At 42.2% G+C, this 12,236-nt stretch overlaps 1 protein-coding gene and 1 long non-coding RNA gene across 2 annotated transcripts; one reads left to right on the top strand and one right to left on the bottom strand.

Moving 5' to 3' along the window:
* Window positions 1-1,201: 1,201 nt before the first annotated feature.
* On the bottom strand, window positions 1,202-2,215 carry LOC123500009. Its single transcript, XM_045248604.1, has 2 exons — window positions 1,933-2,215; window positions 1,202-1,609 (listed from the first exon to the last, which is right to left on the bottom strand). The coding sequence occupies exons 1-2, from the start codon at window positions 2,027-2,029 to the stop codon at window positions 1,317-1,319; spliced, it is 390 nt and encodes a 129-aa protein (XP_045104539.1). The 5' UTR covers window positions 2,030-2,215; the 3' UTR covers window positions 1,202-1,316.
* A 3,646-nt stretch (window positions 2,216-5,861) lies between these two features.
* Window positions 5,862-11,929, top strand: LOC123500040. Its single transcript, XR_006673155.1, has 3 exons — window positions 5,862-5,982; window positions 7,174-7,274; window positions 11,095-11,929. It is a non-coding gene; the product is annotated as an uncharacterized LOC123500040 (long non-coding RNA).
* Window positions 11,930-12,236: the final 307 nt, after the last annotated feature.

The raw sequence follows: 12,236 nt of genomic DNA, 5'->3' as shown, positions 1-12,236 counted from the left end.
TACCATATATGTACCAAGACATATGCCCCTTTCAAATGAGTATGCTCATCACAACCAATTATTATATGGCATTCATGATATTTCTTCAAGTACAAATAAGGCTTCCATTAGTTACCAAGTTAGCAAACATACTAGATATCGCCACTACACACCAATGTCAGATATCGCCACTATACCTAACCTACTAATAACATTCAAAATATACTTACTTGCACTTAATTAAATATATTATTAATTATCCTAACATTTTATAAAAGAGTCACGACACTTCAGATATTTTACAGCTGACGATGTTGGGTGCGTGTATCATGCGTCCCAGCGCCAAACGTGCGTGTTATGTGGTTTGATGTGTAACATACCGCGATTAAGGTTACATAGTGCGTCGGAAAAATATTGAGTGCGGTCAGCAGAAAGTGTAGTTGCTTTGTGTCTGAGTGAAAAAGAACTTCCAGGAAAAGATGAACTGCAGGCATCCGTGAGACAAAAAAAAAAAAACGGAAGAAGTCAAGGATAGAAGAACACCTTGTTAATTACCGTAGGATGTTTGTGTGTGTGTGTGTGTGTGTGTGTGTGTGTGTGTGTGTGTGTGTGTGTTTGTTTGTTTGTTTGTGTGCGCATAAAAGCAAAGGTTACGATTACTTTTTATTGTACATTTTGTCCTCAGGCACCATTTTTTTTTTTTTTTTATTCACCTCGTTTACAACTTATCTGTGCACGAAACAGATTTCGCCAAATTTAGTTTAACAATAAGTTTAGTAACTTTTATCATTATACATTACGCGTTATCAAATGTTGATATGTGGGAGCTGCTTCCAACCGCCATCCTTTTATGTCGGGATTTGCAGGTGTTCACTGACGGTGTGTGTGTGTGTGTGTAATTCACTGTTTGATCTGCTGCAGTCTCTGACGAGACAGCCAGACGTTACCCTACGGAACGAGCTCAGAGCTCATTATTTCCGATCTTGGGATAGGTCTGAGACCAGGCACACACCACACACCGGGACAACAAGGTCACAACTCCTCGATTTACATCCCGTACCTACTCACTGCTAGGTGAACAGGGGCTACACGTGAAAGGAGACACACCCAAATATCTCCATCCGGCCGGGGAATCGAACCCCGGTCATCTGGCTTGTGAAGCCAGCGCTCTAACCACTGAGCTACCGGGCCGTGTGTGTGTGTGTGTGTGTGTGTGTGTGTGTGTGTGTGTACTAAATGGTCTCGCAAAATACTCTTTATTCCTGTAATCTGATAGTCAAACTATTAATTTACAGTATTCCATTATTATTTAATTATTCATCTATTTAAGCGTTCATTTATTCGTTGGTGTGTGACGTGGTCACGGCAGTCTCCTTGATAGCGTCAGCAAGAACGCCTCCAAGTGCCAGTGGCACAGTGGTAGGACGGCAGAGACAGATGCACGTTCGGCATGCTGAGGGCAAGGCGCGGCGTGATGCACTGAATGGTAATGCAGCGCCAACACCAACATCAGCGCGTTCTGGGAGCAGCCCCACCGCGCCGCACTCACAGGACTGCTTGCTCTTGTCACTTACGCTTGAAAACTCCCAAGTGTTCCCATCAGTGAGAGGCGCCCCTTGATATGCTGTCACTGAAATTTAAAAAAGTAAACATTAGAAAGCCAAAAATATAATTGTTGATTTAATAAGGCAACGTTATAAAGAATTTGTTCCGCTTTGCAATCCTTTTGCCATGCACGCCTGTTTACATGATGTCTTCCATGCAATGCACTTCATCCCGACATGCACTTATTAAACAAACAGGTTTATTCCCATCAGATATTTGTCTGAAAGAAAGCGCTTTCCGTATATGTGTGAAGCCTGGCAGCACTGACTCAGTTTTTCATGCACTTGTGGGGCTCAACTCCTCGGATATACGACAAAGAATAGTTACACTTTCTTATTTACTGCTTACCAAGCATTTCCTTGTTCTCACGGCGGGCTGGTAGCGGATGAGGATACTGCGCGACAAGCAGTGTTGTGATGGCGGCATCCCAGAGTGTTCCATTCATACGTCCTGTTATTAAGCAATTCTGTCTGTCTGTCTCACTCCATTTACGTCCTTGAGTGTGGCGGTGGTGTATGCAGGAAGCACCGCAGCGCCTCGCCTGTCACGCCGCCTCGCTGCATGGTGCCGGTGCTGAGAAATGGTACAGTGGCTTCCTTACGTTCCCGTCTGCACCAGTGATGTAATGTATCAGATCTGTAGTGGAGTGTACGACGAAGATTGTTCTCATGTTTTTCATGTCAGATCTCAAGCAATATTTATTTTAGGTTTCCTCATATTTCCATCTATCTGTGCCAGTAAGTGATGCAAAAGCAATAAATAAATAATACAAATATTTTCTCACAATTTCTTTGATCAGTAGACGACGGAATCTGAAAAATGCAAAGCTCCGTTCATGTGTTCATCTGTAAGGACCAAGTATGTGCTAGGTATCGACTTCTACTGAGTGATATTTAAGACGTTTCTTATATTTCCTTTACAGTCTCCACACAGCGGCTCCGCCCACTCACACTCCAAGCACAACATATTGTTGTGCCAACAACACTCATTTCCTTACCCTTTAAACAATACTGGTTTTAGATTACACTTTCCATTTTCCTTATGCTGTGTCTGTTCTTTTCTAATGAATAATAAAAATGATAATGATAGATAATAACAATTAGAACCTCAAAGTTTGTTGCTTCTTTGATATCCTCCTTGATATCTTCTCGTATTCTCTCTTACTTGTTTGCATTCCTTTTGTATTAATTCTTGTTCACCTCTACCCTTTTTTTCATCCATTCGTACCTGAGCTAGTGAGATGCAGAGTTTTCTTGACCAGAGAAAGCAAGACAGGCACATGATAAATGATACCCTGCCGACAAGCAACACAAGATGCACAAGATGCAGGAAATAAAAGTAAACAGTATTTCATGATGTCTTTCTTAGTAAAAATAGTATGAAACCGGTGCTTCTTGACTTTCGAGATCGACGTCAGTGCATTGATCTTGAGCCTTCCATCTAACTCTGGACCTGACCTACCCCCTCTCTCTCTCTCTCTCTCTCTCTCTCTCTCTCTCTCTCTCTCTCTCTCTCTCTCTCTCTCTCTCTCTCTCTCTCTCTCTCTCTTACATTTTCCGCTTATGTGTTAATCATGTTTCTTTTTTTCTGAGTATACAGCCATGCACAAAATAATGCCTTTGTAAGGCTGGGAAGGGTCAGATTAGGTTAGCTCATGTCAGGTCAGGTCTGGTAAGGTTAGATCAGGTTCAGTCAGATTACGTTAAATTAGATCAGATTTGGTTAAGTTACACCAGGTTAGGTTTACTTAGATGACCTGAGGTAAAGTTTTCGCTTAACCTTTTCTGGCGAAATCTATTCTCTCAGAACTTAGAGTGGACCGTCTTCATGTAATTTTCCTTTTGTCAAAACTTAACAGACAGTATTCTGAAATATCTTGATGCCTTGGCATCTAATAGAAGTGATCGAGGTTTTCACAGGGGTTTCCGTAATTGTAGTGACAGTTTAACAAGGACTCTACACCAAAAGATAGCAAGATTAATCATCTCCATTTTCCTTTAAATCAATCCTTAAGAAATCCTAAATCGTTTCGTGACAGAAGATTAACTGTCAAATACGAGCTATATTTGCCTCAGCGTCTCAGAGTTCACTATTGATTAACTTGATGTTGGAAACTCAGGCAAATCAGTTCACTCGTTATCTCACTTGCCCGATCGTCCTTTCTTAACATCTGACACTATATTTGGAAAGCAGAGAAAGCTACAAAGGCGGCGGTACAAGGAAGCAATATAAAATAGAAATATAGACTCAGAGAAAGAAAACATCCAGTGCAGTTCAGGTTGTGCCTCCCGACCTGTCCATTGAATTCAAGGAAAGTGTTTTCCTTAACTGAACCTCCAACCATGTTCAGTGATGCCGCGACCCCGTGTTGGCCTCCGCTTGTAATGGACAACAATAACCTCAGCACAGCATAACACAGCACAGCACAACACATTTTGTTCGTAGCCTTTCACCCTTTCACCGAGACTAATTTCCAAGGCCTGTAAGATGATTAGTCAGGTTTACAAGAGTATTTATTCTATTAATAATGTAAAAATCTTGCTAATCTGCCACTTCAATCGTAAATGTAACCTTAAAAATCACATTTTTACTTCATCTTCAAGGTTTTGAAAACAGTGGAGATGTGACGCGAAAGTGTTTTAGACTATTGTCCATAATACAGAACATTAAAACAAAAAATAAGGTATAACCTTAGCACCGCACTGCACAGCTCAGCATAGGGCAGCATAATGCAGAACATAAGAATGCAAGAAAACAGAAGAAGCCTTTACGTGGCCGTTCCTATATATGAAACCTACCTTCCTATTTCAATCTATCATCCCTCATCAATGAATTATTATTGTCTACTATACATATTAAGCATATTAAGCACTGCTTCAGCGACCGAAACGTTTCGCAGCGTTATGTCAGTTATCATTTGTTAATGGGGTTATCTGGAGAGTGATCACGAGTCTATCGTTAATAATAATTGATAAGAATTATGCATTAGTGGAAAAAATATCCTTGGAAACCAGATTAGTCGACCATGTGACCTTTGCCAATTATACCAGAGAGAGAAGGAAGCTTTTCCAAATAGAGTTCGAGAATACACTACGTTTTTTATAATGCTGCTCGGCGAAGCTCTGCGCTGGAGTTTAATGATACAATTACTCGTATATACTTTATTGTTTTCTCCTCGCCATGCTTTCTCCAGTTGCTTTTTTCGTGTGCTGCCGGATATAATTACTGTTCTGCCATCCTACTTATCTTGCTTCTGATATGACAGACAGGTTTGCTTGCCACAAACAACCTCCCTATAGCTAAAAGGAATATTCTTTGTGTTTTCTTTTGTTAATATTACAGGATATTACATTAAAAGTAGCGTCCATTTATATGTAAACTAATAAGCCACGTATGTAAATAACTTGTTTAATGTCAGTTAGGTAACACTTGATTTTACAACAATATTTCCTGTACTTAGTTAATCGGTTTCCTCCCGCAAAGATAAAGAGACGCTTGTGAGTATGATTAGACATGAAGCAAGTTGTACCAGATCTATAAAGTGTCGATCATTTTTTGCTCAGCTCTATAGGGAATATCAGCCTTGGTTTGGTCTGCAATGAATGCACTTATTTCCATATTGTGCTCAGCGTCTTTCCTCAGTCTGAAGTTTCCTGACAGGTCAAAAGACTTAAAACATGAGAGATAACGCAAAACACAGTTGAATTGAGTGAAGAAAGTGAGGCTTCCTGTTTTTTTTTTTTTTTTTTTTTCTTTTTACAAGACTCGTATATAATTTCTTTTCCTCTGCCGGCACGTCATAAGAACGTAAGAATACAAGAAGGAAAGAGAAATGCCGATGATCAATTGATGAAGCCTTGGCCCCGTCATTGAAACATCGCTGGCAGAAGGAGACAGCCTTGCCTTCCATGTCTCCTTCAGTTAGCAACCACATGACACTAACTCCCTCCCTGTTTTCCTGCTTGATAACAGTTCTTAACGCATCGAGAGAGAGAGAGAGAGAGAGAGAGAGAGAGAGAGAGAGAGAGAGAGAGAGTAAAAAAGAAACCGCGAAAGCTCTAGCCAAGTTTTAGTTTCTTTGTATTTTTTATTCTTCTTGGATACAGAAAAACGCACCCACGCTTCTACCCACACCATGAAACAACTTCCCCAAGCTAACTATTGTGCGCCAATCAAGTCACACGCTCGGTTCGTTTAATATAGCAGTGTTGGTTTGGCTTTCGTGAATGTATGAAGCATTAGTTTTTATTGTTCCGTTGGTTCGTTTCAGAGTCGAGTAGTGTGTGTGTCGCCGCAGTGTACAAACGGTCGAGGAAGATAAGGGTCTTTCTTTATCTTCCTTGCAGTTCGCTAACCCGCCAAGACATAAAGGTAACCGTCACTGGCACACATATAGAAGTAAGTACTAATATGGTTTTGCTCGTACAGTTTGTCTTACGTGCTAAAGACTCTCCATAAGATTTTGTAACTCACTTTCTACCCTTAACATCAATGAGCAACTGTTTCTACTGCTTAAAATGTGGGAATAGCGATTGACTGATTGATTTCATTGCTTGAAGTTAAAGAAATTGATTATGACTACTATGATTTTTATGATAGATAATTCTTTTCTTGCGTTATTATTGAAGGATAGATTAATGGAAGAGTGGCAAAAAACGTGAAAGTATCTGAAGAGACAGTGATGAGGAGGAAAAATACGTAAACGGACGATCACTCAGCGCCTGCTGTGTATGTATACATGTGGTATGTGGCCTTTGCCCCGTTCCGTTAGACGCATGGCAGCCGCTCATTACCTCTAATAACCTAGCGTCTGATCTCGAGAGTAAGAAACGAGCCCTCTCATGCCTGTGTGTGCTTTACATCCGCAAGAACCTATGCATGCTTCAGTATCATCCTAAAAGGAAGAGAGAAGAGCGGGAGCACTGGAAGGGGCGGGGTCGTGTTAAAAGGGGCAAGGAATTGCAGGAAGGCACTGGCATACAAGGATTAGCAGAGGAGGGAGGGCGGTTGCAAGGAGCGTGTGATGTACTGTAAGGAGGAGAGAGAGAGAGAGAGGTGCAGGGAGTGACAGAATGAGAGGAGATGAGCGTTTAAGTTGTTAAGTGTCGGGTGAAATGAGGCTTTTAATGTGCAGAGGAGTGGCGATGTTCTATTTTTTTCTACCTCAAGTGTTGGTTAAGTTTGCCAGGACAGGTGAGGGAAGTGGCGTTAAGACAGCCACGGTCATGACGATGGCGGTGGCGGCGGTCATTGACACGCGGCCTCACACCGCACAGTAATGCGAGGAGCAGTGCTGATATGACTGGGATGCGGTCGTCGCGCTGATACTGTAATGGTGCTTTAGTCGTCCTCTGTCTATCATGTTCCCCTACTTTATGGTGAACACTTAGGCTTTCTCTAAATGTCATTCTCGTGTTAAACAACGAGGTGATGACGCAAAATTATACAAATTCATAGATTGTAGTTCCCTTTTCACTTTATGGTGCACACTCAGCACCACCACCAGTGCCACCACTTTTACGACCACTGCCAGTGTAAATGGAGGCGGTAGCGCTCAAACTATATGCGGTCTTCTATTACTATTTACAGCTGTGGCCTGTCTTGCTCTCTGCTTCATGGAACCTCAGTCTGGAATCAGGCGTCACGCTGTCCGGGTGGCAAGGCTGTTATCACCCCTGTGGAACCCCGTGGTGAGTTGCTCTCTCTTGTTACCTTGTATGCGACTCGCTTGTTTATCTTGCAGATTACCGGATAAAATCAGATTTGTCAGACTGAGAAGACCAATTGTCTATAGTGTGCTACCAATGTTTTGTGCCTTGTTTTAGAAGAATATGACAAATAGGTTCATAGCGCTACTTGTATAACTCGCATGCGGTTTTATAGTTGCGGAAGTGATACTATGAAATTTTCACACACGTGCGCTAATGTGTCTCGCTGTTGTGTGTTCTAGAGGTACGTGACAAGAAAACAACCAAGTGAACTTGTCCATACATACCATGACCTCTTTGTTGCGCCTATCTATATATGTCTAATAGTAGTATAAATAGTAGTAGAAGACCACAGCATTACAGTAAAACCATCACACAGATTACTAATCCGATAAATAAAAGCAAGGCAAGTTCATGACTGTATACTACTTTAACAAAATACTGCAGTCCACGGTGATAACAATGATAATGATAAATGTTAGTAACGTAATTCTTACCAACAGCGGCTCTTCGTGAATCATCTAAATTATGTATACAGTACGTGATGATGAATAGCTAGTCATTGTATAGCACGTGTGTGGTGGTTTTGTGTTGGGACCAAGCGTGGTTACGTTACAGTGATGTGATTTGCGTTGTGCCGCGTCACAAATGTCTATGCTGATGAGGCTCGCTAGGAGGGATGCTGTGTAATGCGTGTGTTAGTTAGTGTGTTGGTATACGGGTACTGTGACTGCACTGCATCACGCTGCCGCTGTAACTAGTCCCGTGGCAGGTATTTCATGCACCATTTATGGACTGATATTTTTATTGCACTGGATGAAAATTAATTGTCATATTGATATGTAATTAAGTAAGGTTGTGTGTGAGCGCGTTTGTGCTACGTGTAGTACCACTAACTGAAATGGCCTGTGTAGTTTGGAATTAGTCATTTATTCCTCCGCTAGGGTACGACAGGCAGCGGATAAGCGTCACGTTAGTTCTACCTTCATCCTAGTGACAGACAGGTGCACGGATTGCAATTTTGATCTACTCGACTTTTTTCCTGCACTACAGTGGGAAATCCTGGGATCTGTTTACCTTAATTTTGTGAGTACCTCCAGATTATTATGTGGTGAGCCGGTGTGAGTAATACTAAAATAAATTGGTATCCATAAAGTGGTCCAGGGAGTGGTAAAGCCGTCAGCTAGTTTAGGTTAGGGTAGGTAATGGTTTCGGTTTAGTTACGCAACGACAGGTTTATTTACATTAGGTGAGGTCAAAATATTGAGAGGTTCAGCGAATGCAAGCCTCCACATCCCCATCCCTGTCTTTAAGGGAGGGGTACATGGGGGTCGGAGTCTTCTCAGCTAATTTAGGTTACCTTGAGTTAGGTTAGTGGGGTTGGGACAGTATTTCTTGTTTGTTGGTTAGTTTTTAGGTAAATCTTACCAATTGCACCTCCTTATATATTCTTAGGTCATTCCTCCCGAATCCCAGCAAGCTTGGGGGCCTGTGGTGAATCGGGGGTTTTAGGGGGGGAAGGCATATTTGAGTGATATATGGACTTTGAAAAATCTAGGGAAATTTCCCCAAAATGTTGGAAAATATCCCTAAAAATAGGGAAGTTTTACATAACCCTCCCCCTGTAGGATACTAACCTAACCTTAACCTAAACCTAACCTAACCTAGCCCTAACATAAACCTAACCTAAACCTAACCTAACCTAACCTAGCAGGGGGGGGCTGCGCCCCCCATATCCCCCCACAACACTAACCTAACCCTAACATAAACCTAACCTAACCTAGCAGGGGGGGGGGCTGCGCCCCCCATATCCCCTCACAACACTAACCTAACCCTAACATAAACCTAACCTAGCCTAGCAGGGGGAGCTGCGACCCCCCGGACCCCACCTACAACACTAACCTAACTCTAACATAAACCTAACCTAACCTAACGTATCCTAGCCAGGGGTGGCTGCGCTCCCCCGGCATCCCCCCTTTGAACATTAACCTAACCCAAACATAAACCTAACTTACCGTATCCTTGCTTTAGGTTATCTTCCCTCCCCCCACACTGGTTCTCTTATAGCTTCACACAATATGCCCTACCTCTACCAATACCCCTCCTCACAATACCTTAACGAAAGGATGTAGATCCTGGCTAGTCCTCTTCTCGATTGTACACTGACTTGCATTGCAGGAGCGATGATTTCCCAGTAATCAAATTCGCAACCTTTACAAGTAATGTCCCTGGTGGCCATGGCTGAACTGCGCACACAGATGTCTTCATGAACCTGTCTGCCCAGCTGTGCCCCGCCTACGAATACATATAGCAAATTTCCATTGGCGCAGCTCGTGCTGTTAATACGTCATTGGACAAAAGAACTATAGACACAATAAGAATCCTATTCAGCAGTTACCCACAAACCTCAGCTATAAACAAATGCAAGTCAGTGTACTGCTCATTTCCGAGTGTGATGGAGCTTCGTGGCTGGACTTAGAGGAAACTCACCGAACACCGCACATTAGAAGGCTTGTGTACGACACACTAAGGCCGTCCCCCAAGTGAAACCACAAGAAACGTATTGTGCATTAAGTACTTTATCACTAAATGTGAGTATTTTACCGCTTCGCTAGGAGGTCCTATTGGTAAGATTATCCATTTTTTAGGCCTTTCCAAAAAAAAAAATTGGTATTTTTAAGACGACTTTTATTTTATGGTTTTCCAAATTTGGCACATAAAGAAAAAAATTGGTGATAATTGGAAGAGGCAGTAATGGTTCCACAGTATATCCGTAGCAATGTCGAGCCTGACTGGAAATTCACTCAAAAAGATATTACTAACGAAGTGTAACCTCTTGATACGCTGTTAAAAATGTGCGTAAGATTAAAGAAAGGTATCAGCTACCTAACATGGTGCGGCAGCGTGAGGCATTTTGTGGCAGCGTGAAGCATTGTGCGGCAGCGTGAGGCATTGTGCGGCAGCGTGAGGCATTGTGCGGCAGCGTGAGGCATTGTGCGGCAGCGTGAAGCATTGTGCGGCAGCGTGAGGCATTGTGCGGCAGCGTGAGGCATTGTGCGGCAGCGTGAGGCATTGTGCGGTAGCGTGAGGCATTGTGCGGCAGCGTGAGACATTATACGGCAGCGTGAGACATTGTGTGGCAGCGTGAAGCATTGTGCGGCAGCGTTCACCTTGACAAGTACAGGTATATCACAGATCATATTTGGTGACAATCATATGGTTAATGATCATCTAGGTGAAAACGTGAATAAGGTAAACAACATTGTTAGATTAATAGGAAGAAATTTGTTTCCTTGGATGGTGTGACGCGTTTTTATATTTATTCTGGTTACTATTTGGTGATTTTCTACAGATTGAAATAGTGAAGACTCTGGCCGTTAATCTTTTGATCTCCATATACACCTCCTAAAGTAAATAGATTAACATAATCATACCCAAAATTCATGGTTAAAATGTGTCCCAGTACTGAAGGGGTAAATGTTATTGTAAAATTGGTTAGGTCTTCGTGTACGTCAATCAAGTGTGGTGTCTGGACCGATTAAGTTCTGGGTGAATCATGAGCTGGTTTCTAACTATATGGAGTTGATCTCCACATATTAATAATTACGTGGATCATGAGCATTCGAGGATTCATGAGATGATAATATAAAACTCGCCGTAAGGAAAAGATTTATGATAATGAACAACTTTCTCTGGTTCAAACAAGAGTAAAAGAAAAAATGGCAGACTGGTATGGACTTCTCTTTTTCTCCTGAATGCTTCAACTGATGCCATTAACCTGCTATTCTACTCGTTTACTCAGGTGAGTCAGGAGCGGCGTGGCGTGGTAAGGGTGAAGGGTCGCTTGGAGCAGTGGCAGGCAGGTGATAAGCAGTGACGTGTTGTGGTGGCGGTGGTGGTGGTGAATTGAAGTACAAATATCTTGTAAACAGCTTCGTCTTGTGCTAATATAAAGGGTTGGAAATTTGTTCTAGTTTTTGTTGTTTTTATTATTGTTATTATTATTGTTGTATACGTATAGATATATGTTCTTGATATATGTTCTGATCAGGAATAAAAGCGCCGAGCATTATTTAGTAGAAGAAGAAAGAAAGAAGAAGGAAAGGCTTTATATCTGTTAAAGCTTTACAATGTGAAGATGGGAGATTGTAATAACAGGTTGTCAGAAGGAGCAGCAGCAGCAGCAGCAGGAGGGACGCAGGGTAAAAAAGTATAGAGGAGGAGTAGGGACGTGTGAGAAAGAGAGGAGAAACGGAAAACACAGAGGAACAGAAAAAGAGGAAGAACAAGTAGAAAATGTAGTTATAACGAGAACAGGTATAGTGAAGAAAAGAGAGGAAAATTAACACCAACTGGAGAAGGAGGCTGTGGTGTGGTGATGGCTGAGAGGAGATGAAGGAAGAATAAATACAGGCGATAAGTTGCTCAGTGGAAAGAGTGACGTGAACATGACTGATACAGATTGTCTTAACCTTTGCTAAACCTGTTCCCGTTGCCCCCCTCTGCTTCCCTATCTCGACCCTTGTGTTTATTTATCTCCATGCTTGTGAAACGTGCCGCGGTATCTTCTGGTGCGTGTACTGACTTTACATTCGCCTTCGATCGCTTGTGTCTGTCTAACATGATTCAAATACTAATGCCAGCAACAACGCGCTCTGTTTAGCCTTATTTGGTTTAGATTCTTAAAATTTGACGATCTACACAATCTCTCTCTCTCTCTCTCTCTCTCTCTCTCTCTCTCTCTCTCTCTCTCTCTCTCTCTCTCTCTCTCTCTCTCTCTCTCTCTCTCTCTCTCTCTCTCTCTCTCTCTCTCTCTCTCTCTCTCTCTCTCTCTCTCTCTCTCTCTCTCTCTCTCTCTCTCAGAACCGCAACTCATCCGTAACTGTGCCACATTGCTTTTTTATTCGTCTTAAAGAAAAAGTATAAGATGGTAGTGTAGAAAGA

Source organism: Portunus trituberculatus, chromosome 50 (assembly GCF_017591435.1).
Source record: "Portunus trituberculatus isolate SZX2019 chromosome 50, ASM1759143v1, whole genome shotgun sequence".
Classification (NCBI taxonomy): domain Eukaryota; kingdom Metazoa; phylum Arthropoda; class Malacostraca; order Decapoda; family Portunidae; genus Portunus; species Portunus trituberculatus.
The sequence above is the reverse complement of the archived record's forward strand: the minus strand, read 5'-3'. Positions and strand labels throughout refer to the sequence as shown.

What these genes read in the sequence shown, in the direction of transcription:
- LOC123500009 (XM_045248604.1), bottom strand. Translation starts at nt 2,029, where the DNA reads ATGAATGGAACACTCTGGGATGCCGCCATCACAACACTGCTTGTCGCG. An exon ending in TGAGAACAAGGAAATGCTTG is followed by an intron (nt 1,610 to 1,932) that starts GTAAGCAGTAAA and finishes TTTAAATTTCAG; the next exon opens with TGACAGCATATCAAGGGGCG.